The sequence below is a fragment of the Leucopleurus acutus genome (genome assembly GCF_964270905.1).
Source record: "Leucopleurus acutus genome assembly, chromosome: 17".
Classification (NCBI taxonomy): Eukaryota; Metazoa; Chordata; class Mammalia; order Artiodactyla; family Delphinidae; genus Leucopleurus; species Leucopleurus acutus.
In genome coordinates, this window is record NC_139159.1 from 3,452,984 (window position 1) to 3,479,861 (window position 26,878).

A 26,878-nucleotide genomic window follows, 5' to 3' on the forward strand; every position below is an offset into this window, starting at 1 on the left:
GGGATGCGCTTCGTCCAGGACGAGCAGACATCGGAGTGCAAGGAGGCAGCATCTCCCGGGACGTCGTGGACTCCCCATACTTTGAATTCATTCTCATTAAGCCCTGACCAGCTACCACCTTCGTCACCCCTACTTTATGGAGCAGGTTGTTTGGGGTTTTTTGCCGCACCCCGCGGCATGCGGGATCTTAGTTCCCCGACCAAGGCTCGAACCCACGCCCCCTGCGCTGGGAGCTCGGAGTCTTAACCACTGGACCGCCGGGTAGGTCCCTAGGGAGCAGTTCTTCAGGACACAGTTCACTTTGCCTGAGGTCCCACAGCCAAACAGCGACAGAGCCGGGAGTTAAGCCCAAGCCCGTGGCACTGACCCTTCCACGGTGCTTCGGGTCACTTCTGCCTGACCCCAGCCTGGAGCTCCAGGTTTTAGTCCTAGTGTTCTTAGGCAATTCGCCAGGGGTAAGTCAATGTGCGCTACCTTTCTTCCTTGCGGCCACAGTCCCCTCATTTTAAAGAAGTAGTGCAGCGCTGTGGTTTTCTAAAGCAGTGCGATCCCCACCGGCATCACCGAGAGAACTCATGAGAAATACAAACTGTCAGCCGCCCCCAGATCCACTGGGTCAGAAACTCTGGGGGGGCCCCCCGCACTCTTTTCTAACGAGCCTTCCAGGGGCTTCTGATGCCTCTGAAGTTTGGGACCACTGTTCATTGTGTTCAGTTCCTCTTTCAACAGCTTAGGTTTCGGGATGACCTTGTTGGGTCTGGGATTTTTAAAAAAACAAACAAGGTATGGGAGTTGGGGTGTATGTCCAAAGAGGCCCTTGTCTGACACAGCCCCATGTGTCCCCGCCGGCAGGTCAGCCTGGACTCCCGCGTGAGGGAGACCATCAACAGAAGCATGGCCGAGCCGTCCCCTCACATCTTCGATGACGCCCAGCTGCAGATCTACACCTTGATGCACAGGGACTCGTACCCCCGGTTCATGAACTCTGCTCTCTACAAAGACCTGCTTCGCTCCTTATCTGAGAAAGCAGTGGAAGCCTAGGATGTTCAAAATATTTATTATTAATAAAACAAAGAACTCGTGGACTCCGTGTAGGACAGGGAATTTAGAGGCAGTAGTGTCTTCTGCTGGGTCATACTCGGGTTATTTTAATAACAGACTCTTCCTTCTGCAGAAGGCTGTATATTCACCAAGTAAATTGCGGCCACCTTTTGTGATACTTTTGGGAAAAATGGGGTATGGCTGTGTAGAAAGGTAGTATATTTACACTTACAATGACAGTAGCACTTTCTCAGTGACAAAGGATACATAAGAAGACACCACACTGCCTGCAGCGTGTACATCCATGGGAACAGGACCCAAATTCCCATTTTATAAAGATGTGACCGCTACCTGTAAAACTGGTATTCTACTTTATCTTAGGATACATGTATGTAGATGCATATTATGTGCGTGTGTATCTTACATGGTTAATGTAAAGCCCTGGGCTCTGAAGTGGATCAGCCTCAAATGTTTGATAAGAGAAGTACTGCCTAGAAAATGCTCTTGTTGAAAAGTTACCTTTATTACCAGAATCTGCCAACCTGAAGAATGAATTTTCACGTAGGTGGTGTTCATCACAAAGCGTTCAAATAAGCATATCTCCATTTTTACTATTGAAAGAAATATGGGCATTTTCACTCTAAAAAAATAAAGCACAAGAGTTTTATCTCAATCTTTTTTTCACATGTCACTATTTGGGAAATATAAGATTAAGTAAGTGGGGACACACGCAAGATTCTCTTCTAGCCCCCAGACTAGGCTTTTCTTTTTCGATCCCACTATTTTTATCACAGGTGAATAGGATAACTTCATAGCTCACAGTAAAAATACCGGTTTGTAGGCCTAAACCATCCCGAAGAAACCCATCACTAGGATGAGTGGGAAAGAAAGGCATCCAGAACCCGGAGGAGTTTGAGTAGTGGGTTGGAACGTGATCTACGCGAGGCCCTAATGGGATGGCCCTCCTCCTGGTCACCTCCCTCCCTGGCCCTTCAGCCTGATGATTCCTTCATATGCTCTTCAACCCTAAGCCCTCATCCTCTTTCTCAGCAAAACATCTCACCTCCCCCTTTACTGTGAAACTCGTGCTAACCCTGCACCTTCTCACGTGACCTATAAATCCGCGTGGATCAAGGTCTATGCCCACCTTCACAGCCCAATCCCAGAGAAGGTGCTCTTTCCTCCTTTTCAAGGCGTCAACGCCTCGTGTACTTCTGGGTTTTTTCTAATTTTATTGAAGTAGAGTTGATTTACAATGTTGGGTTAATCTCTGCTGTACAGCAAAGTGATTCAGTTACACGTATATAGATTCTTTTTCCTATTCTTTTCCATTACGGTTTATCCCAGGATACTGAACAGAATTCCCTGTGCCGTGCACCAAGACCCTGCTGTTTATCCATCCTCTGTATCAGAGTTTGCATCTGAATTCTGACTCCCATGTTCTAGGGCCCCATTTCTTCTTTAGACAAAGAGGAGGTCACTGGGATCAAGGCATCAATGCTGCCCTCCAGCTGCTTACATCCAAGTAAGGATGACAGACGTGTGCGACAGTGGCGACAGCAGTGGGGAGTACCGATCCAGAGAACAGCTGAGCTCTCGACGCCCTGGAGGCTACTGGAAGCTTTGGGGGCGGAGATGACACCAGAGCTACAACCTACAGAACAAGAGTGTGTGGGGGGGGCGGAGGTGTAGGGAAGGCGTTGATACTTGGAGCAAACCCCAAATGGTCCAGTTCCGGCCTGTCAAGTAGAAGGTGAGTGGAGATGCAAAACATGTGGAAGAGAAGCTGGAGCCGGGGGCCTAGGCTTTAGGCTGGAGTATGGACGGGGGGTTTGTCAACACAGGGACTGGCGGGAGGGTTAAAGCCTGAGCAGGGCTGAACGCACATCCCTGCCAGGTGGACAGAGAAGCCAGCGCTCCCGAAGGACAGTTAGAGGAGCTCATCGTCCCCATACCGGCGCAGGGAGGGCCAGGGGGTGCCTCTGGGGACGCAGCAGCCCCCGGAGTGGGTGCTGCCTAGACTCGGCTCTTAGATTCCACCCCCCTTGACTTCTTTCCACACTGGAAGCTTCTTTGGACTCCACTTCAATGCAACTCCAAGGTTTAAAAAAATTTTATGTAAAATCTGACAGGCTGATCTTGTTGGGATGGATGGCACTCCATTTGGAAAAAATGTATATATAAACAAATATAAATTCCAAATGGTTTAAAGGTCTAGAAGAATATTATAAGAATATTGGAAGAAAATGAAGGCAACATTTTTGTAACTTCAGATGGAAAGCATCTAAGCAAAACGTAAAATCTAGAAACCATAAAAGAAACACTGAGATTGGATTATGTAAAAATTTAAATTCTGTACAACATAAAAACATAAAAGAATGCAAACACAAATATTACGCTATAAGACACACTCAAGATTACTATGCAGAATGTATTAGGAGTGTCTACAAATTAGACAACTCTGTAGACAGAAAAGGAAAACCACAATATAAACCATTAATGGAAAAAATCAACTGGCCAGAAAACAAGAAAATATGAACACAACATACACAAAATGATAAATCATGTGAACTCAGAACAACGAGATGACAGTGGTTACCGTTTCCCCCTAGGTTTGCGAAAGTCACAAGGATAGCTCACATCCAGCATTAGCAAGGTGTCAGGAAATGGGCATTCCTGCGCTGTTGGCAGGTGGGTGAACTAGTCTTGACTTTTTGGAAAGCAATCTGGCAATATCATTCTGCATGCACATGTCAACTAGCTGAATCCACCCGACAAAACATCACAATCTACCCACAGGGGAACAGGTTTTCAAGGGAATGGTATATACCCGCAGACTGCTTGCCCTACGGTGAAGGGGACTGGCATACACCTCCATGCACTGGCAGCGAGTGTTCTAAGCTAAAACAGCAAACTGTAGGGTATGTAAAATGTGTCCATTTATAACGTTAATAATGGCCATTCCCCAAAAGAGTCTTCTCACCAGTGGAACTGGATACTGTTCCAAAGTCTTATTGCTGTAAATTACCATTTAGTCCTTACAACCCTCTACGGTAGGATGCTCATCTTTACAGATGAGCAGGGAGAGGGGTGAAGTACTTGGTCAGTCTCACAGCTGGTACATGGCAGCTGGGTTTGAACCTGAGCAGACCAGAAGCCCACGCTCTTAACCGCTATGCAGGGCCCATTTCCAAGGAAAAGAGGACTAGATAGCCCAGTATGAGCATGTACACACACGCCGACGTAACAGAGAAACTACAGAGCCAGGGAGATCATTTTCTCTAGTTCACGACTTTGACATAGAAGATGAAGGTAATCCAGCCAGTCTCCCGGGCTGGTATTTGAGCAGCCATCCAGCAGGCCTCTCTGTTTTTAGAACTCACAAAGGCCCAGGTGGCCAGTTTTTCTCATTGAACATGACAAAATAAACATCTTAAAAAAATCATTCTTCATATATAAAGATGATACTGTCTTACACAAGTCAGTCAGGTTTGTTTTTTTCCTGTTACCAAATTTGGAGCTAAACCATTACGCTTTCCTGACATGTGTAATCAAAAAATTTCAATTTTGAATCATCTAAAGTACAGCAGTCATCAAACAGGGTTTTTCCTGAGTAATGCCAACTTAATCTCACAGGGGATGAAATTGTGGCCTTGACATTATAATCCATCCACTTGAATTAACTGTCCCAGTGGAAGTGGAACATTCTGGAAAGGCGAATAAATAATCAAAATATTAACTATAAGAAAACTAGCAGTTAAAACTTGATTAGCCTCAGAATGGGAAGTCTGAATAAAAAAATAATTATCTACCTAAAAAACACAAAAAGTTTTTTAAATTAAAAGTATGGTGACTATAGATAACATACTGTATCGCTTTGTTGTGCAACAGAAACTAACACAGTACTGTGAAGCAATTATACTCCAATATAGATCTATTTTAAAAAATACTGTACTGTATATTTGAAAGCTGCTAAGGGAGCATATCTTAAAAGTTCTCATCACAAGAAAAAAATTGTAAACTAGACTTCGCTGGTGGCGCAGTGGTTAGGACTCCACACTCCCCATGCAGGGGCCCCGGGTTCCATCCCTGCTCAGGGAACTAGATCCCACACGCATGCCGCAACTAAGGAGCCCGCCTGCTGTAACTGACCCAGCACAACCAAATTAAGTTAATTAATTAAAAAAATCGTTAACTAGATGTGGTGATGGATATATTGTGACAATCACCTTGCAGTATACACATAGGTCAAATCATTATGTTGTACACCTAAAACTAATAGTGTTATATATATGTCGATTACAGCTGACCCTTGAACTACATGGGGGGTTAGGGGAGCCAACCCTCCACCAGGTTAAAAAGTTGGCCCTCGTATCCTAGGTTCTGCATCTGTGGACTTAACCAACCGTGGGTCCTATGGCACCACAGTACGTATCAAAAAATCCACAAATAAGTGGACCCAGGCAGTTGAAACCCGTGTTGTTCAAGGGTCAACTGTGCACCTCAATTTTTAAAGTTTTTAATGGGGAGAGGATTAATGAGCATTTGATCTTACGGATATGTTTTTAAATATGAATTTAAAAAGAGGGGGCTTCCCTGGTGGCGCAGTGGTTGAGAGTCCGCCTGCCGATGCAGGGGATGCAGGTTCATGCCCCGGTCCAGGAAGATCCCACATGCCGTGGAGCGGCTGGGCCCGTGAGCCATGGCCGCCGAGCCTGCGCGTCCGGAGCCTGTGCTCCGCAGCGGGAGAGGCCACAACAGTGAGAGGCCCGCGTACCGCAAAAAAAAAAAAAAAAAAAAAGATGAAGGCTGCAATTATTAAGGGGGCAGGGATGGACCCATCAGTGAAACAATCCCGAGATAAATCAGCCTGATACTGACCTGTGACTTTAATGCTCCTTCTGGATCAAAAATGCTTCTGCAGTTAACTGGAAATCTTAGTAGTGTTCCCATAGGTTTTGATGTTCTGCTATCAGTACTTTCATTTAGAATCATATATTTACTTAAATATTCATCCAAAACAATTTAGGATGAAACCATCTTTTTTCCGTTGCTTGTTATAGAAATCTAAATCTAATTTAAATACAAAGGAAACTGACTGGCTTTCATTAGCAAGAAGTCCAGGGTAGTTCCAACACCCACGTGGCTGGACCGAGACCTTCTCCCCATTTCAGCCTCCCCCAGGCTCATCACACACAGAGGGTCTCTGCACACTGTTGGTAAAATGGTACAGGGAGCCCCAGGGGCAGCTCCTGCTGGCTTAGCTCGTCCAGGAGAAACACTGCTTCTCCCATCTTTCATAAAGTAACCCCAGGGAAGGAGCATGGGGTGGGGTGGGACACTGAATGACAGACCTACCAGGTCACATGGAGGCGAGGTGTCCCCTAAATGAATCAGAAAAGATGTTTGGGAACTAGTGCCAAAAAATCGAAAGATACAGTTATGCCCCTCCCTTGCCAGTATTCTCACAATTTTGCCTTTTTATTATAAGCTATACTTTCCAATGGCATTATTACAAAAATAACTTGGATACACACTGTAAACTACATATAAGAGTGAAAAAGCCTCTTTATGTCAAAGCAGCTAAGCTTTCCAATTATGAAAACACTTGGGCTAATTTAACCGGACTGTAGGGCACATCACACATGAAATGTTGTTCCTCTCTGCAGTCAGGGCCATTAAAGAAAAAATAATCATAATTAGCTGTCTTTTTACAGCACTGGGGAGAGGAAGCAGAACAAGTCATTGGAAGCAGTCACCTGTGCTTTCATTTTCCATCCCCCACCTGGATGAACAAGTACCAGTGTACACAGGTCCGATCCGAACATTTTTTAATTAATAATAAAACTGTCGCGTCACTTTGCAGAACTTCAGTACCAAAAGAAACCCCCCGAGACTCGAGCTTGTTACTTCTTCCTCTGGAGCTGGAGTCTAAAACATCGCCAACACTATTTACCTACCCTCCTCCCGCAGGTCCTCAATTGTGGAAGTCTTCAGGTCCCAGCTCCCACACAGTCAAGAAATGTAACACAAACACAACCAAGAAAAACTACTTCACACGCACCTCCTATGTGGCACCCATTCTTCTAGGAGCTAAATACAGCAGTGAACAAGTTTCCCATAAAAACGTATGGACTCCACCTTCCCTAAGTTACAGCTATTGGCCACAGCACAGCCACATGGGGAGACTTCCAAGCACACTTGTCTACCGCTCTGGACTGATTTCACTTCAGCTTCCTTCAGCTTAATTCTTCCATTACTACCTAGGAACTCATCAGGCAGTAACTCTGTCCTACTCACTGTGAGGTAAAAGCACCTTCAATGTTGGTATTGACACTCTGCTTATTTTTGAAGCTTACAGAAATATGTGGATTTTATGTCAGTGACTATTCACATTACCTTTCCCAGTGGGATATTCAATTCTCGAACGGCTAATTTGCTCCAGCTAAATGGGGTGGAGGTGGGGCCCGCCGGGGGCAGGAAAGAGGAACTGTTGATGAAAACTCCTTAAATCTCATCACTTTAACTCTAGTTTTTATTTTGATAATTCAACTCAAATCCCCGAATTTCACTCTGACCTGTAGACAATCACTGTCAAAGTCTAGTCTTGTTAATACTTTAAATATTCTTCCATCTGTGAGGCATACACAGATTTGACGTCTGCGTGTATGTAAGCATTTCAGAACTCGCGCCATGGCTTCTCAATGTTCATACCAACACTCATCACCCTCAGGTGAGCAGGAAAACCAAGGTGGCCATTTTCTGCTTTCCTGGGACAGTGCTTCGCTAACTGCCACTACACCTTTCTAACTGACTTCCTGTATGTGTTCATTTAACACAGTGACTCTGTCCTGGAAATAGACGCTAGCAAATATTACCCTTGAGAACATTCACTTCCAGTTACTTTATAACTGGCTGGCATTTTCCAATATAAGGTTCACTATCTGGTCTCTCATATTACGTTAAGTGCACACAAGGGATGCACTCACGTGCTCTGCTCAGAACCAGCCTGCATCCCTCACCAGGGGTCCAGGAAAGAAGACAAACGTGCTCTGTACTACTGCTCAATACTAGTCCCTTAATACTTACAACCAGGCAGCCATCACTTAATTAAAACTGGACTTTAAAATCACCTTAATAGTTGGGAAAGTAGAACTTTTTAAACAAAAAGTAAAGCAAGCATCAATATCTAAATAAAAATAACAAAATGTGATACATGATTAATAACAAGAAACTTTATTGAATTAACAAATTTAAAAATGGATCACTTAATTTAAAAGTGGGACTATTTTAATTTTATTCTTATTAAATTCATTCTTTCAAAAATGCACGTTATTTTTCAAATGATAAAAGGTTACTCTGTGACCTGACGAAGTAGAGGTGGGATGGCACCAGTGGGCCAATTCCTCTATGTGGGGTCTGAACATGGACTTTTAGATGTTGTTTTCTCTATTACATCAAACTGACCTCCAGTAAGCAGTGGAGAAGAGGGAGAGAAGGGGAGTGCAAAGCAGGTACTCAGATCTCTCTATACAGGTTTGAGAGCGCAGACAGAGCACAATGAAATGTGGACTTTGTAACAGTGGCCTTAAGATGTGCTAGACCAAGTGTGAAAATCATTTTTTCTTATTCCTAACAAAACAGATGGCACACACTTAACTGTAAGGTCCTTCCTGCAAATGAGCTGCGTTACAGCCCACGTATTAGTCTGTTCCACAACCTCATTCTTGTGTGACAGAAAGAGAGTCAGGACAGAAATGTGCTCCATTAGTCTCCATACGGAAAGGTCACAGCGTTAATGATTTATATAAACCTTAAAGTCCTTGGTCAGCACAGATTTCCAAATCAAAGTTAAGTCATGAACTGTTTATAAGAACAACACTATCCTAAAATGCTAACGTTTTCTTCCCAGTATGTCTTCCTACAAAACGAAAAAATGGTCAAAAGTTTTCATTCTTTGCCTGAGCTGGGATTTAGGAAAAGCCTACTAGACTACAACAATGTTCTGCAAAAGTAAAATACACTACAAAGTCAAACAGGTAAATAAACAACAAACCAAACTGATTTCAACAAAGTCAAGTCATGTTTCCAAAAGTAAAATCTATTACGAACAAGTAATAAACATGTACAAGAAATTACAAGAAATGAGGATCACAGTTAGTTACAAATGCAAAATAATAACTAATTATCCCAGACTTGTGAACATAATAATTAAAATCAATTTCATATGCTAGTTGAAATATTATGTACAATTTAGATAAGCTGGTCAAGTATTATCTGAATACACACCATGTTTGATAAACTTATAATTACATTACCTCTTCTCCTCTTTTAATATTTGCAGGTACATGCCAATATAGGAAAAAATGTAATTTCCATTTGTGTATTAACTGAGAAGAATAACATTTTTACTGTGTATGTTTCAGATTGTAAAAAAGTTAAGGTACATTTTCCTTTAAGAAGGAAAAAAAAAGGTAAAAATAAACTGCCAGAAGTTTAATATCAACTTACTTATAAAAATGGAAAAAAAAAGTTTTGAAACAGATACCATACAATTATCATGTGGTCTCCTTACTGCTCTGCAACTACAGAAGGCATTTAAGGAAGGGATCCTATGTCAAAAACAGAGACTAACCCAAGGGATATATGTTACTTTAAAAATCTGATCTGCAGGAAAACTAGTTGGTTGGCCTAGTCTTAAAGCTAATTACAAAATCCATTTTCTTAATGGTCCAGGTGTTTTGCCAATTCTTCCAACTCAACAGAACTGTCAAAAAAGAAGAAATATTTTGTGAGACCTTTAAATACAGACAGTGGGGTGTATCCCTTCCCACATTTAACACAGCATACACCTTAAACTGCTGAAGAAAGAGGCATTTCTAAAAGAGATGCTGTGTTTTCCAGACATGAATAGTCACCTATATTAAGTGTTTGGCTCTTCCAACTTAGAATTACTAGGAATACATAAATAAAGAAACAGTGTAAAATATTTTCTCAAGTACCTCTCTCCTTAATTTCAGGTTAAAAAAATTAATTCCAAATTTGAACTTCTAGAGTAAGCCACCGTAGGCATCAGCTTTCTACATTAAATTGAATTTTCTTAAATCCAACAGAACTATGTCAGCACTTAAGCAGCCAATTGCCTGTATTCAATACAAACTGCAATATACCCAGTCATCATCATCATCATCATCATCATCTTTATCATCACGAGGCATCATGTAAACAAATCCAAGAGCCCTCTGGAAAAGCCAGATCTGCCCAACAGGACTGAAAAAAATGAACATCCCTCTCTTAGACCAATTAAAAAACCTGCCAACTCAGGAAGGGAGACACTGTTTCAAGCCACGAAGACACTCTCAATACCATTAATCTCCCGGCCCAGAACGAATCTTTGTAATAAAATGTGTACTGTCCTCAAGCCCAGAGAAAGTGCCGAGAGCCAAAGTCTCACACTATACTCGTGAAGGATACTCTCCCATTGTCTGCCTTTTAATTCACTTCTGATTTTCAGAAAATGTTTTAAACTATAAGAATAATTCAAAATAAGCATTAGACTAAAAAGTCTAATGTTAAGTATAACTTAAAAAAGAAAAGAATCTTACACAAATTTCACAAAAGCTAATAAAAACAGCCAGCATTTTTGGTGCACCAACAATGACCAGGCACTTTAAATATATTATATCTACCACTCACCACACCCTGTAACGTGGGTCATGAGAACATCACGGTTCGGTAACACTAAGTAGCAAAGCAGTTCAAAGCCTGTTTGGCTCCAGGGAATATCCTCCTACCGTGTGAGCCCCCCCAGTCCCACACTCCTAGTATCCCCACCTCTGTCTCAGGTATGATGTGTAATTCTTCTCTCAATTTTAAATTATACTTCTGTGGCTCACAAAAATCACTCAAGAATGAATCATTCAAATAACCTAACTTGCCTGTGCGGGGTTAATTCAAGAGAACACAGGCCGTACAAAGGAAGGCTTAGTGGAAAGCCTACGAAACCACGGCGGTGCTCATCTGGATTTCCTAAAATAAACACTAAAACCATCGGGCTGGATTTCAACAAGGCAGAGTAGTTTTTCCAGAACCAAAGTCTATAAAGACAAGCCATACACTTGTGCGGGTTTTCCGGAAGAACAAGAGTGGAAGCAGCTGACTGGATACAGTAGATACAGGACTGTGACGCTGTAATGCACAGTTAAGATTCAAACCTGTCATTTCTGCAGCAAGACGACATGAAGGTTGGCAAATTAAGTCAACCTCTTTATTTCTAGTAGGACGGCAAACAGTACGTTCCACGACAGACGCCAGCCACGGCCTTGCCCAGCACTGGGCAGCGTGAGCACGTGCACACACCGGGGCATCCAGGCAGCCCCCGAAGCAGACCCGAAGAGACCAGCCCATGGAGAACCACCCCATGTAAACAGGTGAGACGGGAACCCCAGGAGGCATGTACCTTCCACCGGTTTCCACACTCGTTGCAGACAACAAACGTTGTCATCGGTTCATCAGCACTCCGCGTTTGGACCTGTAGCAAAGTCGGGTGAAAAATACCACTTTTCACAATACTACAAAAAGTCCAACCTAATTAAGAACGGTACCACAGTAAAATGTATAAGAGCTCGAAACAAGCTCAGATAAGCGAAATAATGTCAACCAAACACACGTTTCCAAACTTCATTTTTCTAAGTCCTTGTCGTTTCATCTTTTATCTGTTCATCTAAAGTCACACATTATACTACTGATAAACGGCTAATAAATATGAAAATTTTTCATCATAACTAAGAAGCACAGAAATGTTAATTAAAAGACATATCAATTTTCTCTTACAAATTAGCAAGGATGTAAAAATTACAAAAATATTTCATTATGACAAATATAAACTGCCACCAACCTTTCTAAGTTAGGCAGCAACAGAGCCTTAAATACCCGTCTTCTGTGACCTAGGAACTTGATATCTGATCTATCGTAAGATGGTAATTAGAAACACAAATAAAGATCTGTGTGCAGCTCAACATCACTAATCATTGGGGAAATGCAAATTAAAACCACAAGAAAATATCACCTCACACCTGTTAGAATGGCTATCATCAAAAAGACAAGAAAAAGCAAGTTGTCAAGGGTGTGGAGAAAAGGGAACCCTTGTGCACTGCTGGTGAGAATGTAAGTTGGTGTGGCCGCTGTGGAAAATGGTGTGGAGGTTGCTCAAAAAATTAAAAACAGAGCTACCATACGATCCAGCAATTCTGCATCTTGTTACACAGCTGAAGGAAATGAAATCAGTATATCAAAGAGATTATCTGCACCCATGTTCTCTGCAGAATTATTCACAATAGCCAAGACATGGAAACAACCTAAATGTCCTTCAACAGATAAATGGATAAAGAAAAAATGGCATATATTCATGATGGAATATTATTCAGCCATAAAAAAGAAGGAAATCCTGCCATTTGAGACAACATGGATAAACCTGGAAGGCATTATGTTAAATGAAATATGCCAAACAGAGAGACAAATACTGTATGACATCACTTATATGTGGCATCTTAAAAAAAAAAAGCTGAATTCACAGAAACAGAATAGATGGGAGGACATGGGAAGATGTAGATCAAAGGGTATAAACTTTCAGTTATAAGAAGAATAAGTTCTGAGGATCTAACATACAGCATGGGGACTATTTTGTTAGCGTAGATCTTAAGCATTCTCACCAAATGAAAAAAAAAAAGAAAGAAAAAAATGTGAGGTGATGGATGTGTTAATTATCTTGATCTTGGTAAGCATTCCATGACGTATGCGTATATCAAAGCATCATATTGTACACTTTAAATAAATACAATTATATTTGTCAATTATTTTTCAATAAAGTTGGGAGGGGAGATCTGTGTACAAGGATGTTTGAAGAGTATACTTTTATAATAACACAAACACTGGAAACAACCTGAGCATCCAACAGGGAAATAATAAGTTAGAGTCTACCCATCTGATGGAATATTATACAGCTATTAAGATGTTTATAAAGGTTTAAAAAAACAAAGGAAATTGCTTACACAAAGTGAGGAAAAGTATATAAAACAGTTTACAGTATTTAGCTGCAACTAGGTTTTTAAAAAATCCACAAAATACTACAAGCACCAAAATATAGAACATTGCCCTCTCTGGACGGCAGATTAATAAGTGATTTTAAATTTCTTGTTCATACTTTTCTGTATTTTCAAAATTTTCTATAAGTAGGTATACTTACAGAATAACAAATAAACTAAACATTATTTTTATAAAGTGCTTAATTTTCTGTCAATCAAAAAATGCAATCCCCTAAGTCTCTCTAGTAACCGGAAACAATTAGTTGTTCTTTAAAGGGAAAATTTTGAATTTAGCGGATTACAGACATAGCACAGCCTATTTAGCAAATGAAATTAATGACAGTGAGAAAAAATTTTTTCACATATGCACATACCATCAAAACAACTATAACACAGCTCTTTTCAGTGGTTCAAGAACAAAAAGGAAAGTCAGTCACATCATATATGATGTGATAAATGAAGATAAAAGCCATCAATATGTTGCAAAAAAGGAATAAATATCTGGAAACCAGTTAAGCTAAAAGTACCCAGGCTCCGAGTGAGGGAGAGCAAAGAACTTTCCCTAAACTACATGATCCTGCCAAATAAAAAGAACTGTAGCCTGTTTATACACTAACCAATAATCCACTGCTTTTTAGCTCTTAGAGAAAAAACATGGCCTTTTTATTAAATTCTATAATACTTCATCAATTTCGGTTTGTACAGCTTTCACAGTAACAATTCCTATGGAAGTGTAACTATTTCAACTTATTTTCAATTAACTGGAATCTGCTAGTATTAAGAATGCACTGTTATACTTAAGAGATATCTCCTCTCAAAAAATACCAAAATACTGGTAATTATCTTTACTACTTGTTTTAAAATAGGAGTTGCAAGCATTCTTAGTATGAAAATAAGACTCTATAAACAATCACAAACCTGTGTGTAAGTGCAGTTCTTCTTCTTGCATTTGCCACATGTGAACAAGTCCGTCTGGGTCCCACCTGTCTTGGCCATCTGATGCTCTCTGATGGCTTCTTTGGTCAAGTTTTTCCGCATCTCTTTGAGCTCATCACTGGCCATCTCCTGTTCGGAAGGTGGCAATACCACTCAGTTACGGGCATCTTCTATACATATGCGGAATGCTTTTTACACTCCCTTAGTTTAATACTAACAAGATCAAAATCAACTTTTAAAGTCTTAAAAAGTGAAAAATTAATATTTTTCCTCAAAGAACTCATAAGAGTTTGCTTACTCTTAAAATTTTTTCAAATACTTATAAGTCTGCATGTGAAAACTGTATTTAATTACTGTTCAAAGGCTTATAAACAATGTAAACCTGTAGCAATGAGCACCTCTCGTATCCAGACTATGGTCTCTACTATTGCACCCACCCACCCCCACTACCGACAAAGGAACCAGAGGCCTCTGGAGGAATGTCTCGTTCCAGTTCTGAGTCAAGAAAAGCAGAAGATAAGTCAGAGTCATCTTGTGCCAGAAAGCACGGAAACTACCTGATTACTTTGAGTGAGTCACACGGACAGAGGAGCTACATGCAGGACCTCCCACTGGCCAGAGAGGATGATTTCTTCAGCCAACAATATGAATTACGGAAAAGACCAATCCCCACTGGATAAATAACAAGTCACAAGTCCGTGACGACACTTAAAAAAAGAGAGCACAAACGTTTGCAAGAATGGCAACAAAAGCCCCCACTGGCAGTTAGTAGGGCGCCAACTCCTCCTTCTGATAACTGTTAACCAAAAGGAAAGAATTACACATTCACCCTGCCTTTCCTGTTCTAACCAACAGTGTAACCAAGAGCCTTCAACTCAGGGAAAGTGCTTATCAAAGAAATCTAGCTAATAAATGTGAAAGCAATGACACAATTTTAGAAATCTCTATTTTGCAACCCCTAATGAAATCACCAGTTCAGTGGATGAACACATAGATGAAAGGCTGATGGAGAACTTTACAACGGAGGGATCAGACTGTCAGTACACAAACCCCTGATCAATTTCCGCACCCTAAGAGTCGAGCAACAAAACGTGTCTCCTGATGTGATGCAATATGAAATAAGAAGGACCACTGATGAAATATTTATGCAGGAAAAGTTAAACCTGCATGTAACCAAGCCTATAGAACTAGCTTCCAGTTCATAGAAAATGAAGGGGACAGAAAAGTTAAATAACATCATGAGGAAGAAACAGGCAATTCATACTGTGAGATATACAAGAGAAAAACTGGTCTCTTCAACAGGTCAATGTTATGAAAAAAAGGGGGCAGGAGCAGGAGAAGAAAATGCTTTAGATTTAAATATGTACACACAAAATCTTAAGAGACCAAACTTAAGGTAACATCTAGACTTCGGATCCTGATACAAAATAAATGAACAATCGAACACAATATGAACATGAACTAGATATTAGATATACCAAGGAATTAGCATTAGATTTGTTACATGTCATGATGCCAATGTAGTTACATAAGAAAAGTATCATATTTTTAAAGATATCTCTCAAGGATAGAAAGGTAAAAGGATATAATGTCTGGAATTTGCTTGAAAATAATTCAGGGGAGGGCTTCCCTGATGGCGCAGTGGTTGAGAATCCACCTGCCAAAGCAGGAGACACGGGTTCGAGCCCTGGTCCAGGAAGATCCCACATGCCACGGAGCAACTAAGCCCATGCGCCACAACTACTGAGCCTGTACTCTAGAGCCCATGAGTCACAACTACTGAGCCCGTGTGCCACAACTACTGAAGCCTGCATGCCTAGAACCCGTGCTCTGCAGCAAGAGAAGCCACAACAATGAGAAGCCTGCGCACCGCAATGAAGAGTAGCCCCTGCTCTCCCCAACTAGAGAAAGCCTGCGCAGAAACGAAGACCCATCATAGCCAAAAATAAATAAATTTATTAAAAATAAATAAATAAATCCTGGATGTCATTTCTAAAAAAATAGTGATAATAATAATTCAGGGGAAAAGAAAGAAAACAAAAAAAGGGATAGATGAAGAAGGTGACTAGTTATTGAAAATACTTGAACCTTAGGTGATGGATATATAGGATTTCATTATACTTTGTTCTCTACTTTGTGACAGTTTTAAATTATTTTAATGAGGTTTTAAAAAATGAATTTTAAAAATATAACATTTTTATTAGCTATATAGAAAGACAAATTCACTGTCTTGGATGCTTAGTCAGATAGTGAGACTGCAGACACACTGCAGCTATTATCTATGAACAGCTACATCTATAAATAGCAGACAATGAATTCCATTTTCTCCACCATTTTCTAAATAAATATAAGGAAGAGTCAATAAGATATAACCAACTTTATAGTATTTAACCATGAAAAGAGCTTAGAGGTTACAAAGTCTGTTTGCAATTAGAGATTCGACTCTTTGATTCTAAATGGATCTACAATAAGTAAAAAACACTTTTGTTTTTAGACAATAATTTATTAAGGCAATCACCCAAAGATCACGGCACAGTTGTGAAAGGAACAAAATACTGAGGCCAACAGATTCAATCACCTTAAGTATTTGTCTGGTATACTGTATATATAAGTATATTAGAATAGCTAATAACAGTTTATTAATATGTAGTATTTATACAGTACTTTATGATTTAAATAGACTTTACACTTGATATCATGGAATACTGTCATAGAAATGTACAAATATACTCACCTCTGCCGTCATTCTAGCAAACAAGTCAGGAGGAATATTCCCACACAGCACATTTTTCCTTAAATTAGGATTCTTAGCATCCTTAAGATTTGATATCCTACTTCGTACTCTATTTTTGTATTTCATGTCCGTATTCCTTATTTCTTGATAGATAGGTACTAGGCCATTAAGGAAAAAAAGGTTAAGTTATAAAGGTAAGATAACTTTTTCCTATTCTGCCGCAATAAGAATTCCTGAAATTTCTAAGCAGTGTTTCCAATTTAGATTAAGTTAACAATAAGGCACTGTTTCTGCCTGATTTCTTGATCTGTAACTGGCAAAAAATAGTGATCATACTTTTATGCTATGAATGAGCAATACTTTCTCAATGTTTAATGCCAAGCAAGACACAAAGTGAAAGGGTTTCAAAAGGTAACTCAGATATGCAATCTGAGTGAGAAAACTTGAGAATAAGAGCTTGAACTTACACATGCTTTCCCTTGCCCAAATCTGCATTCTACCAAGGATCCTAAAAGTCTCAAGAAGACTACACAGGGACTTCCCCGGTTGGCACAGTGGTTAAGAATCTGCCTGCCAAGTCAGGGGACATGGGTTCGATCCCTGGCCAAGGAAGATCCCACATGCCGCGGAGCAACTAAGCCCGTGAGCCACAACTACTGCACCTGCGCTCTAGAGCCCGCAAGCCACAACTACTGAGCCCGTGTGCCACAACTACTGAAGCCTGCGTGCCTAGACCCTGTGCTCCGCAACAAGAGAAGCCACCGCAATGAGAAGCCCACGCACTGCAACGAAGAGTAGCCCCCGCTCACCACAACTAGAGAAAGCCCATGCGCAGCAATGAAGACCCAACGCAGTCAAAAAATAAATAAATAAGGGCTTCCCTGGCGGCACAGTGGTTAAGAATCCGCCTGCCAAGTCAGGGGACACAGATTCGATCCCTGGCCCGGGAAGATCCCATATGTCACGGAGCAACTAAGCCCGTGAGCCACAAGTAGAGCCTGTGCTCTAGAGCCCGCGAGCCACAACTACTGAAGCCCACACCTAGAGCCCATGCTCCGCACCAAGAGAAGCCACTGTAATGAGAAGCCTGTGCACCGCAACGAAGACCCAACACAGCCAAAAATAAAAACAAATAAATAAATTTATTTAAAAAATCAAATCAAATCAAAAAAAAAAGAAAAGGCTACACAGCACCCTGGAGGGCCTTCTGAGAGAAAATCTTTCACAGTAGCCCTGAGGGATCATTTCCTCCTTGGCTCAGCAAGAAGCTAGTTTAGCAGGTGGCTTTCTCAAGAGAACAGGCAACAGCAGGGGCCCAGCTCCAGAGCAGCTCCCTTTCTAACAAGGCCATTTCCTCAACCAGGACAGTCCCACAGTCACACTGTCACCTAGATGTTCCCTGTTCTCTGGACCCACGTGCAAGACCCCTCCCTCTCCCAGAGCCCTTCCCAAGGCCCCCAGCATGAACACACTCCTGTCCAGGATAATGAGCTCAGGGGATTGTATACACTTTGCTGAGTACCCCCAAAGATGAAACCCTACTTCCCATTTACTAGCATGTGTGTTTTCCATGCCCTTCTGCACAACTTCAATTGAGATGCTACGTTCTCAATTTGCAAGGCAGAAAAGTAAAAATACTATCAGTACTATGTGTTTTACTTTTGAATGACAGGAAAACAAGAATAATAAAATGACATGGATAGCCCTCCCCTTTCCCATCAAAACAATCAAGATAGAAACTGAAGAATAAAACTCTGAATTCTTTACAGGAAGAAAAAATCATCTAGCGGATTTCTTAAAACAATTATGAATATACACGCAAAGGATATCTTCCTCGATTTGAGATCCTAATTCTTCCTCATCAGCTCCAATAGCGATGTAATCATCTAAACACAGGCACAGAGAATTGTCATGAAAAAGTGATTATAACACATTAAAAGAAAATTTCAATACAGGGTCAGTTAAACTGTATTCCTATTTCTTCAACCCCACTTGCCCTGTACAAAGAATCCTTTCAGTTTAGTTTCATTAGAGTCTTGTGTCTCTACTACCCTCTATGCTCCTCCTCTGGATTCACCTAATGTCCAAAGGGCTCCTGCATGGATGACTCCTTATCCCTCAGGAGTGGGGAAGTAATGCATCCAGCAGGCAACTCCTCACTTCACAACTCCATAAATTCTCGTTGCTCCAGCAGAGAGTAGAGAAAGTTATAAAGAACTGTCTTGTCTCCTGTGACTCAGGCTTCAATGCCAAGAAACCATTCATTTCATCTGCCAGTCACATATATGGACAAAATCGGAAGACTCCTATGCAAATATTCAAAGGGATAGAAGGAAATAAAAAGAAACTAGGAAGAAAAAGAAAAAATATATAAAGAGACAGTAAAGGAATCAGAGTAGAAAGGGCAGAATAAGGAGAAAACTAGGTCATACTAACTGTGGTTCAGTACAATAGAAAAGAGAAGGGATGAATTTGTATAGGAGGGTAAATATTTCTATACATGAAACTTTTAAAAGCAAAATTTTACATAAGAATGAGTACCTCCAAGTTAAATTAAAGCTCCCATATACAACTCAAGCTCTCTTTTCCACTTTAAAAAAAGTAGGAAATGAAATTATGAATATAAAACTTACTATATGTCATACTAACATTTAACAATGGGACCCAAATACAGTATTGTTAACTCCCAATCTTGAGGGTAGAGTACTTAGTTTGCAGATTAAACGTGAGGAGAAAAAAGATTGCGAAGAAAAGCTTAAATAACTACAAATCAGGGGAAACATCCACATATTAGAAGGAACCTATTTCTCAGAAATACACAGTAATAAGCAGAGGTCCAGTTTGCACCCTCCTCTCTGCCATCAGTAACCCCCATCACAGCAGGCCCTCCCTGAGCTGGGCACTGGCAAGCAGCTATCATCAGGATCCCACCGGGAGGACAGAAACAAGGAGGTGGACAGGGCGGCAGTGGCAGCCGTCAAATGACTGACCACCGAAACTCACGAGACGTACGCGAAACTCACCTCCTGTTCGGAGAGCCGCAGCAAGCATCTCCCTACACTTTAACCGCACAGAATCAGAAGTGCTTGGTGCCCGAGGAAAAGACGAAACGTAAGTGTCTCGGGCATTTGTCTCATCCTTTCTGCTGCTTACGTTGCCACTGGAGCTACTGAAGTACACGTACACGCACACACACACACCAGAAAGAAGTCAGGAAAACTCTCTTAAAGTGAACATCGTTACTATCACTCTCTAAAAACAAAAATTTGGGTCATAAATATATGAAACTGTATTTCAGTGACTTACATGAAAAAAAAAATTGCCTGCATATAGATTAAAAAGTTAAAATTTTAGTAAAGATGACACAAATCTCATGTCTTTTATTTTTTTAACCTTGATCATCCTTTTAAACATTAAACAATATTTTTCATACAGAAAATACACATTACAGCTCAATACAACAACTGCAAAGCAAGGATCTTGGTTATGACAGGGGTAAAGGGATGGCACCAGAGAATATGACCGCTCTCGACCAAAAACAGAGGGGAAAATGCTTGAAAAACCCTGTTGCAACTAGACAACCAGGGAGGTTTACACATACAACACCCACTTTAGGATAAAAACCACGTGTAGTGAGAAGTAGTTGTGAAAATACAACAATGTCTCTTAATTTCTCCCCAGAAACATCAATTCAATCAGGACAGTTGAGCAATTTTTCCAGTCAGCCTAATCATTTCCACTACTTCTGATTAACTTCCTACATTAGATTCTTAGCAAAATACCTTGCTGACTGGTTTCAGCTAACTTTATCCCAGTGCAGATTTCTGCCACAAACCTTTCCAGATGAAGTCAGCCCTCCACCCCCCGGATGTGAGTGGCTGCGCTCACAGACAGCCCACGCAGGCAGGGCGGCCGCTCTGCAGGCCTTCAGAGTCCTGCTACCCGTCTCCCAGAGTGCCGTCTACACACAGGTCTGTGTCTGCGGCCACCAGCCCGAGCTTCTCACGGGCAAAGGTGAGCATTCACTCAGTTCACTCCTCTCTGTGCCCCGGGGCACAGCACCCAGCTTTCAGCGCACACCAATGAGCACGCCCTGTTTACAAACGCCACTCTCGGCTCCTTCAAGAACGAGCTCACTCTGTGCCCGTGGCCCAACGCCTCGCTCGCCCCTGGGAGCTGCCAGGAGGACGATGGGCCTTCTCTCCCCTCACGTCACCACCTGTGGCGCCACTTCGGACATTCTAAGCAGCTAACCGCACCACCTTCTCCTTAAATCCTTACACCAAGGCGTAAAACCCTCCTCACCTGCAACTCACTTAGATCTAACCTTCTATCTTCCTTTAGATGATACCTCAGACTCATTTCTCCAATATTTTACAATTTTTCTTCACTGTTTGAATGAGTGAGAGTGTGTGTGTGTGTCTGTGTGTGTGTGTATGGAGATACCAATCACTTACCTCGTCAGACTTTGTACAAAATAATCCTATGCTTTTGTAGAAAGGCTCTATCCCTAAACTTCAATTACTTAAAACTGATGAAAATATACTAAGAACTTACTCCTCCTTCAATGTCTATTTAAAATATTTGTCTATACCTTTATATATTATATTCCAGGCATTAAATCATTCATTACTTTGAATGTAACACAACTGAAAGCATGTGTTAAAAAATCCATAAATTATGGCCTGTACTTTTCAAAAATATCAAGGTCATGAAAGACAATGACAGACTGAAGCATTACTCTAGATTAAAGGAGCCAGATATGATAACCAAATGCAATGTGACCCAAGATGATATTTTGGGAAATTATTTTTCCTTTGCAACAAAAGATATTATTGGGACGCATGGTAAAATATGAACAAGGTCTGCAGATCAGGAAAAAGTATCAGATTAATGTTAATGTTCAGATATTGATATCTGTATTGTGGCTATCTGTGAGAAAATGTCCTTGTTCTTAGAAAAGACACATTGATGTATTTAGCATTTAGGGGTATAAAGGGCATAATGTCTGTAAATTATTCTTGTCTGGTTCAAAATAAAACTCGTGTGTATATTCATTTACACACACATATGCAAATACATATATAAATATCACTGGGGCAATTTGGGAGTTCTCTGCACTATTCATACCATTTTCTAAAAGCCCAAAATTATCTCAAAATAGTTAGAAAAAAACTGAATAAACTTTATTAACAACTGGTGTTAATATCTTTAGCTTACCTTAGCTTACCTTTTTTATCATCAAGTTAGTTAGTACTTCTACATAAAAAAAACAGTGTAGGGGATATTAATCACAGCTGATTAATAAAAAATGAGGAGTACGTTATCAATCTGGGGAAAATATTGAGAAGTAAATGGAGTTAAAGTAGGTGGCCTAAAATGTGCGTGTGTGAGAATCACCTGAAGGGCTTGTTAAAACACGTGGCTGGCACCACCACCAGAAACCCTGGTTCTGTAATTCCAGGGTAGAGCCCAAGAATCTGCTTTTCACAAAGCTGCCAGGTTTGCTCCTGGGGACCACCCTTTGAGAAGTACTGCTCTAAGTCAAAGTCAAGCTTCCCAAGAACAGAGGGTATATATTTAATCTACTGAATAATAGGCACATCCCTGATCACGTCAGCATGGGGACACAGCACAGTTCACTGCATGTCACAGGAAAGAATAAATGCAAAGGCCTCTTAAGTGGCAAAGGAATAACTTGAACTCTTCATTACTGAACACGTTTTAAGTTCTTACAACAAACAGCTAAATTGGGAAGGAAAACAGAACCATGAAGAGGAGAAACAGATTCAGGGACAAAAATATCTAAAACAGAAATGTGGCAAATAAAGGAAGTAACCACATGAACCCTAGTCACGTAGTCAGTCCCCCCACTACCACCTCTCCCAGTGCCACCCCAGGGCCCATCCAACTACACTCGCCAAGTGCAATGTAAATCATTTCTCTTTTACGTAGTATCTTCTAACTCTCTTTTAAATTTCCAAGAAATCTTATAAGAAATCTTAGATATCTGGCTATATACATTTATACTGATTCCGTGTGATTGGAAAAAAGAAAGAGTACAGACATGGGATCAGAAGACCATGGAGGAAGTGACGGTCAAATAAAACTATGACCTTCAACATAAATGAGTTTCCATAAAGTGAAATACCTTTCTTCTCTTGCTTCAGGGCTATTCTGTGATGTAACTGCAGTATCTTTTTTCTTTTCTTCAGAGTCTTTATCTGTTGATGGTCCATCTGAAAATTTATGAAATTCCTAAGTTGTTAGCACTTGTTTAAACAAAACAAGACAAAACAAAACATGGGACTGCTACATGTTATCAAGCTATTTATGCAACCAAAAAAACCCCCACTAAAATCCTAAGTTTTTAACAAGTAAATGAAGTTTCTGCAAGCTATTCTATTAGCATATGTACATGGGTGCTCAGTCGGCATTCCCAAATAAACTCCTTCATTTGGTGGGAACCATAAATTCATACGCCAGTGGTAACAAAAGGGAGAAAAGTATTCAGAACAAGGGAAGGAAGGAATATGGCAAAACATTAGCACTGTCATTTAAAATACTGAAAGTGCAAAGCATATACAGCGATATCGTTTTGATAATTTTTCATGAAGTCAAAAAATTTGAGGTGGTACTCAAAATACAAATAAATATTTCAGGGATAGTAAACAAAGAACATTTTCATAGAATACACTTCAGGATTATTAGTTAGGCCTACCCAGCACCTCCTCTACCTTAAAGAATCTGTAAACTAATACAGATTATTAATACTAATAGAGCACAAGCTTTAAGACTTAAGGAAGTGAGCAATTAGGCATGGGGAAATAAAGTACGTAAAATAGGCTGGGTCAAGGCAATACTTCAGCACTGAAAAGAAACATTCATGTTTAAATCAACCAAAACAGCCTTGAAGCTAGGTTCAGAAAATGTTTGGATCTACTGTGTAACCCACTTTGATCTACATTTTGATCCCGATATGAGCTACATAAATAAGAACTACATAAATAAGTCCATTCTCCACATCCCTCTGTATAGAATACAGAAGAACAAACATCCAACTGTGTGGCAGGACCACCTAGGCAACTCTAAGCATGCCCTCGTGCTCAAGCTCCCATCCCAAACCATTCCATCCAAATCTCTGGCAGTGAGGCATGAGCGTCACCAGATGACCTAATACACCAACCCGGATGACACTGACTGACCGAGAATGGTCCCAATCACAATTCTAGAACTTCACTTGTAAATGTTAGGGTGACCAAACCTGAAACACAATTCAAGTCCCTATGACACACGTCAGTTCTCACACACCAATTTTATTGCCCCCTTTATTCTATAATTCCCCTGGAAGGCCTAAACACACTACAGTATTGTGAGGTAGAAAACAAAGATCAATAATGACATTACAGAATATAGCAAGGACTAAGACGTATTCCCAAAGTAACAGGTAGAAAGCTTCGGAAAGGTGATATAACCAGGCGATACTGTCTAACAAGCGTCCAGTGATGGTGGGGGAGCAGTAAAGCAGCTCTAGTGCAGTGTGTACTGGGGCAGTCCTCTGAGAAGGCAGGGCAGTAGAGGTATGACCAGTCTTAAAAACATTCCTACTCTGTGAACAGAGTGCCGTGGGTAATAGAGCAGAACCCCGGGGAAGTGCTCCAGCGCTGGGCTCAGACTGTCTGCAGATCACATCCCACCCTGGCTACTCACTACCAATCCAGCTGCGCACAAGGTGCCTAATCTCTCAGTGCCTCGGCTGCCTCATCACAAAATGCGGGTTACAATAGCACCGAGCACACCGGATCGTCAGGAGAACTAAACGCACTAATACAGGTCAATGCTTGGCATATCTTTTTTTTTTTTTTTTTTTTGCAGTATGCGGGCCTCTCACTGTTGTGGCCTCTCCCATTGCGGAGCACAGGCTCCGGACATGCAGGCTCTGCGGCATGTGGGATCTTCCCAGACCGGGGCACGAACTCGTGTCCCCTGCATCGGCAGGTGGGCTCTCAACCACTGCGCTACCAGGGAAGCCCAATGCTTGGCATATCTTAAGTATTCAAAACTGTGCTACCTGGAAGCAGTAGATCTTCCAGAAATCTAGCTAACAATCTAAAGAAAAAGTTTTAAGCAGAGAGAGATTCATCACCCAGTAGATTATTCTGAAGCCAATAAAAATGAGCTATGATGATGGAAAAATGCAAAAAAATTCCACTAAAAAGACAATATAGGGCTTCCCTAGTGGCGCAGTGGTTGAGCGTCCGCCTGACGATGCAGGGGACACGGGTTCGTGCCCCGGTCTGGGAAGATCCCACATGCCGCGGAGCGGCTGGGCCCGTGAGCCACGGCCGCTGAGCCTGCGCGTCCGGAGCCTGTGCTCCGCAACGGGAGAAGCCACAACAGTGAGAGGCCCGTGTACCGCAAAAAAAAAAAAAAAAAAAGACAATATAAGTATACAGAGCATAAGTAAAATTATAGTTGAAGCAAAATTCATGTACCAGGAGGAAAAAGAGGAGAAAATACAAGATATTAACTGACAGTTGTATTTAGAGAGAGATTTAATAAGGATGATTTTTCCCTCCTCCAACTCTCCAAATTTTATTTAATGAACATGTAAATCTTTTAGGATAAATAAAAACATTTTTATAGAAGAACTTGTACTGATATTAGATACCTCCAATAAGTATACAAGAGTAAAACTTCTTTAAGATTAAATGAACATAACTGCAATGTCCACTCTTTTCTCCCACAAAACGTAAACCATTCTTTCCAGAAATAAAAATGTACATATATGGTCCTTAATCAACTTTCTGTTGCTAATTTTAATTACTTTAGAATGTGGAATTAATTTAAAATTTAAATGAAATATAGAGTTTCAGTGTGTCTTTAAAGATCAGCCTTTTTAAAAAAGCTTTTTATTCGGAAAGAACTCAACAATTGCACAGATGTTATAAGAAAGTATTACAAACAGCTTTACTCAGACCCCCCCCCCAACTGTTTAACATTTTGGTACACTTCCTTCCTCACTCATTCATCCCCCAGCCCCCGGCACACACATACACACGCATGTGCAGACACATACACACTCACACGCACCACTGTGTGCACAAAGACACATCTCTTTTGAACCACTGGAAAATGAGTAGCAGATACTATGCTCCCTTATCCCTGAATACTTCACTATGAATTCCCTAAGAATAAAGAAATTCATGTATATAACCACAGTAAGTAGATCCAGCAATGATACAAGATTGTTTACCTACCCACTGACCTTATAAAATTCCGCCAATTATCCCAATAATGATCTTTATAGCAATGTTTCCTTCTGGTTAGGAATCCAATACAGGATCATATATTACATTAGTTTTCTTAAGATAAGACTTTCTAAATTTTATAGGCTTTACAATTTTTGGTTCCTAGTTTCCAAGTTCTTGTACGTAACAAGTCTTTTATTATTACTATTGCTGTCTATGAAATTTTAAACGCTTCGCTTTTTCTATTTTCTCTTCCATATAAGGCTGATAACTGCTAGGGAAATGGCTCATTCCAGGGCTGGGTTAGATAAGCCCAACATATTTTGTGATGCCAGAATGTCAGAGAGATTAAAAAAAAAAAAAAAACACACAACTGAAGGGAGCTTGTCAGAGGGACACAGGAACCAGTTTGAAGGGGTGCCCACTGGTCAAAGCTGGGACAATATAAATACCAAAATAAATATGAACAGTAATGGATTATAATCCATTATATAGAATAAGAATCCACGTGCCCACACTAATAATAGAAAAAGAACTGGGAGGTAAAAGGAGGGTTCTTTCTTATAGAATGATAACGTATAAATACTGAAGAAGTAGAAAAGCTAGAAAATCATAACTTTGCAACTGTCACTGTAAAGGGTGGTTTCGGCAACAATCAGTGGGTACTAACTGGGGCTGGGGCGGGGGGGGGGGGGGGGGCCCGATGGGGAACAAGATGGTTTCAGGGTCTTAAAGTGACCACCACAGAACTCCTACTAGATACAAGAGGAAAAATCATAAACGATGCAGTGCACACCTCGGCTGGGTCTCAACCTTAACACCACCCTGCCTCT

The 26,878-nt window shown here is 40.8% G+C and overlaps 2 protein-coding genes across 4 annotated transcripts in view; one reads left to right on the forward strand and one right to left on the reverse strand.

Moving 5' to 3' along the window:
• Positions 1 to 1,041, forward strand: part of RGS20 (regulator of G protein signaling 20) — a gene marked incomplete at both ends in the record, with an annotated part of 76,523 nt that extends 75,482 nt beyond the window's left edge. For both annotated transcript variants that reach the window (XM_082859103.1, XM_082859104.1), the window contains one exon: positions 853 to 1,041. In XM_082859103.1, the coding sequence (XP_082715229.1) occupies positions 853 to 1,041 (189 nt within the window). The remainder of the gene's footprint in view (positions 1 to 852) is intronic.
• A 7,220-nt stretch (positions 1,042 to 8,261) lies between these two features.
• The window catches only part of LOC309974181 (transcription elongation factor A protein 1), a 60,422-nt gene continuing 41,805 nt past the window's right edge, over positions 8,262 to 26,878 (reverse strand). For both annotated transcript variants that reach the window (XM_082858643.1, XM_082858642.1), the window contains 7 exons: positions 22,946 to 23,033; positions 19,818 to 19,963; positions 18,624 to 18,680; positions 16,795 to 16,949; positions 14,043 to 14,189; positions 11,501 to 11,572; positions 8,262 to 9,808 (listed from right to left, as the gene is read on the reverse strand). In XM_082858643.1, coding sequence (XP_082714769.1) covers positions 9,800 to 9,808; positions 11,501 to 11,572; positions 14,043 to 14,189; positions 16,795 to 16,949; positions 18,624 to 18,680; positions 19,818 to 19,963; positions 22,946 to 23,033 — 674 coding nt within the window. In that variant the 3' untranslated portion in view covers positions 8,262 to 9,799. The remainder of the gene's footprint in view (positions 9,809 to 11,500; positions 11,573 to 14,042; positions 14,190 to 16,794; positions 16,950 to 18,623; positions 18,681 to 19,817; positions 19,964 to 22,945; positions 23,034 to 26,878) is intronic.